Here is a 3,976-nt window from a genome sequence, read left to right on the forward strand (position 1 = left end):
CAATAAACATTGAACCAGCCCGGCCCTCGACTAGTACCGTTTATCTTTTATTTTGGCCCACTGTGTATTTGAGTTTTGACACCCCTGATTTAAGCTAATAACCTGTGTATGTATCGATTTTTCTCGTTTTGCAAATTAATTGTATTCCTGCTGTGTACCGTGTACTGCCCTGTGTAGCGTTCACTGCCTCCCTGCCCTATGTATTTTCTAACTCTTTTATTGTAAAAGATTACACCTAACGTTGTGTCCGGGTGAGCTAGTGTTACATATTTGTAGTTGTCGCGTTTGAATGCTGCATTGTTTGGATACAAACTCTATAAAGACGGAGGCATTCAGTTGGCTAGCTAGCTTCACCATTTCTCTTACAGTAGCTCATGTAGGCTTATGGTCGCGAGAGGGTCAGTGACAGTGTGCTGCTGGTTTACCTTTAGTCCTGTAGTCCTGTTATCTATAGCAGGAGATTAACGCTGCCGTCTTGCATTACATTTGATGAGCCGTGATAAGGGGCAAAAACTGCTTTTTTGCCGTTTTAATAGCGCAAAAGCAATCCAGTTTCATCCATCGCCGCCATCTTCCTTCCCCACAAACCGGGGTTGGAGTCGAATAGTCCATTTAGCTTAGGAACCTTCCTCTCACTACCCGATCTGCAGCTCTGCCCGATCTGCTGTGCGCATGTGCGAGATGGTCCGCCATATTGGGCAACTTCGTACGGCAACCCAAGTAGGACACTTGACACAGTGGCTTTTGGCAAAGCTCAAAAAGAAAACTCGAGAGGGATGAGTTATTGTTATTACAACGTGACTTCACTAGTAATTAACAACTCTTTTTATTGGGTTCTTTTATTTGGGGTTAAGTACATTCAGAATAAGTTATACATGAATTTAACTTCTGTTCGACAGCTATCATACTGAATACATATTTACTGTGAATGTATGCAAAAATGTATGGCATATAATTGTCTAACAGAAGTTAAATCCATTTCTCACTTATTCTGACAATGTACTTAACCCCAAATAAAAGAACCCAATAAAAAGAGTTGTTAAATAATAGTGAAGTCATGTTGTAATAACAATAACTCATCTTTCTCGAGTTTTCTTTTTGTGCTTTGCCAAAAGCAACTGTGTCAAGTGTCTAATATTTTAAAGCTAATTACGCAAATGAAGATGTGCATTAATACAACTTTTAATATACTCCTTTAATCATACATATGTAAAACAAAAATGCTCACCAGAAGCATAACTTTTAACACCAAGACTAAAGAATGACACAGATCCCATATGTGGCTCCAAATGTTCCCACATACGACATTCACAATGCCACAATCATGACTTGGTAACAGTCATCATCCAGGAGCCTCACACTAACAAACCAGCCTAACCACCAGTGACTATGGGAATCTAGTCAATGGAGGAAAAATATTATTTATTGCATTGGATTCACACACAGCATGAGACTATACAGTATGTGCACACTATGGCAAACTTTTAAGATGAATCTTAATTAATTTCAGAATAATTTCCCTCTGAATTGAATACATTAGATCAAGTTATTACAGTGACAATGAAGTGAGTGCAAACATTTTTCATATGGTTTTCAGTTCCTATTAGAAACAAAGGGCTCTATAACTGGCACAGCCTCTTAGATTTGCACCCTACATTTTGTCTTGTATGCAAGTTATGCAAGTTAATAACATACAAATGTAGTACACGTTTCAAAATGGAATCAGGAAGGGAGGAATTTGTTTGTTCAAGGTAATGTTCTTTTAATGACAGCAGTGCAAAGCAGTAACATCTTCATAGTGATACATCAAAACAATATACAGTACAGTAGCTCAATGCACTTACATCATTACTTCTGCTGTGTATTTTTAAGATTCATTGACCTGAACTTGAATGTTTTATTTTTACTATAACCAGGGCTTCTCAGAGCATTAAACTGCTACCTCGTGCACACTCTAAACTGTGGGAATTTATTTCTCCATGTCAGCATCTTATCAAAACGGTCAAAATAACGCAGTAACTTACTATCATCAAAATGGCAATGTAAAAAACCCTGTCGAATCAACTTCTAAACTGCTGTCAGTCACAATACAAATATTTATAATGGGTATATAAAACGACAAAATGAACATTAAGAGATTATAAACATTCATTTTGTGTACATTCAGTACAATGTCACCTCATTAGAATTCACCTAAAATAAGTCTCTGACCTTATCAGCAACTTGCATGAACACATATATTTAAAGCTGTTGTCGATTAAACACAAACACACAATAAATACAATCAGTGGTGGATGTAAAGTAACAGTCAGTGTTATCTATCTAAAAGTTTCCCAGAGTTTTTGCGTTGTGTTTTATGCGATGATGTTCAATGTCACAAGCCTTCCCTTCCTGTCACATCATCAGCGCAACTATTGTTTCTGACACATCAGTTGGCACACCTTGTGTTGCTCCTCACACAGCCACATCGTTGTGGTGATGCTCTGAAAATAAGACAACCGCAAAACACTCCTCTCTCACAGAAGAATCACTCCAACTGATGTTACATTCAACTATAAGAAACAAGTGCATTGCCCTATTTCAGCTAGCTTTGGTAGCTATAAGGTCCAAGAATCAGCTGAGTCCCAGTTCCACTCACTACTGATTATAAATTGATTTGAGTCAACTTTAATGTGCCCTACGACACCTGCTTTACAGATAAGCTCTTGGATGTTTTATATTTTCCTTCATATAAGAAATGATATGATAATGTCTGCCTTATCCGTTACACTGAGTGCAGGTTACAGTTAGCATGAAACTTTACAGTTACAGTTAGCATGAAACTGTAAAGTAGTTGATTTCTTCAATAGTAACTGTAAAAAACAGCATAGTCCAAACGATTAATATAGATGAAATGTTGTATGTTCTAACTATATATTATGGAACTGGGACAACTGCATTTGAAAACAACTGGGATGTTTGAATGCAGTCTTTGGCACTATATGATTTTGTATTTAAAAGACAACATACTTGATGTCGTCTTCTGACTTCAGTATTGCTTACCAATGCTAGAAGGACCAGCAGTGTTGGAACATGTCCAACTAAAACCCTTGTTCTCATTAACACCCTTTCTTTAATAGTCAAACACAGTTGTTCCAAAGTGTAGAACAACTCCTCACTTTATCTCCCTCCTCTTTATTTCAGGACCTAATTGCAGGACGGCAGAGGAGCTGTGGTGGCTCAGAGGCGATTCTGGACAGTGAGGAGCCTCCTGCTTCACACCAGCCCGGCGTCCTTGGCCATTTTGTAGAATGCTCCTCTTTGAGCAATGAGATTGGAAGGGGTGTCAAACTCTGCCATCTCTCCCTTGTCCAACACCAGGATCCTAGAGGATCAGAACACTGATGAACTGTCACAGTACGAGGAGCAAAAGAACACTCACGTCACTCAACTCACGTCACTCACTCACTCTACCTGGAGTAGTCCATGATGGTGTTGAGGCGATGAGCGATGGTGAGGACGGTGCAGTCGTCAAACTGTGAGCGGATGGTGGACTGGATCAGGTTGTCTGTCTCCATGTCCACAGCAGCTGTGGCCTCATCCAAAACCAGGATTTTGGTCTTCCTCAGCAGAGCTCGGGCCAAACACAGCAGCTGCCTCTGACCTACACTGGTGGGAAACACACATGCTTCCATAAGCCAACAGATACTTAGGATTTCTGACAGTCATTTATTAATGGCAGTTTTTTTTGTATGTATTGTGAACAGGACGCTGCGTAAATGTGGTCCTGCCTCACACAGGGTGACTGGCTGTCTATGTGGCCTGCTGACATGGCCACTGTCACACCGATCATACATTAAAGCCCTCGATGGGTCTCTGTGTATCAAACAAGCTCGGGAGGGTGTCCGTATGTGTGGCGCGAGTGAGTGTACGTGTTTTGTTGTTGTTAGCATCTGGTGATAGCTAGCTGCTCTAACGGCTATAAGAGGCTGTTTCA

At 40.1% G+C, this 3,976-nt stretch overlaps 1 protein-coding gene across 1 annotated transcript; it reads right to left on the reverse strand.

The window, feature by feature from the left end:
• Nucleotides 1–1,668: 1,668 nt before the first annotated feature.
• On the reverse strand, nucleotides 1,669–3,943 carry LOC104948066 (multidrug resistance-associated protein 1-like). Its single transcript, XM_010774225.1, has 2 exons — nucleotides 3,454–3,943; nucleotides 1,669–3,364 (listed from the first exon to the last, which is right to left on the reverse strand). The coding sequence occupies exons 1-2, from the start codon at nucleotides 3,672–3,674 to the stop codon at nucleotides 3,256–3,258; spliced, it is 330 nt and encodes a 109-aa protein (XP_010772527.1). The 5' UTR covers nucleotides 3,675–3,943; the 3' UTR covers nucleotides 1,669–3,255.
• Between the last annotated feature and the right edge of the window lie 33 nt (nucleotides 3,944–3,976).

The sequence above is a fragment of the Notothenia coriiceps genome, unplaced genomic scaffold, assembly GCF_000735185.1.
Source record: "Notothenia coriiceps isolate Sejong01 unplaced genomic scaffold, NC01 NC01_scaffold00013594, whole genome shotgun sequence".
In the NCBI taxonomy this organism is placed as follows: domain Eukaryota; kingdom Metazoa; phylum Chordata; class Actinopteri; order Perciformes; family Nototheniidae; genus Notothenia; species Notothenia coriiceps.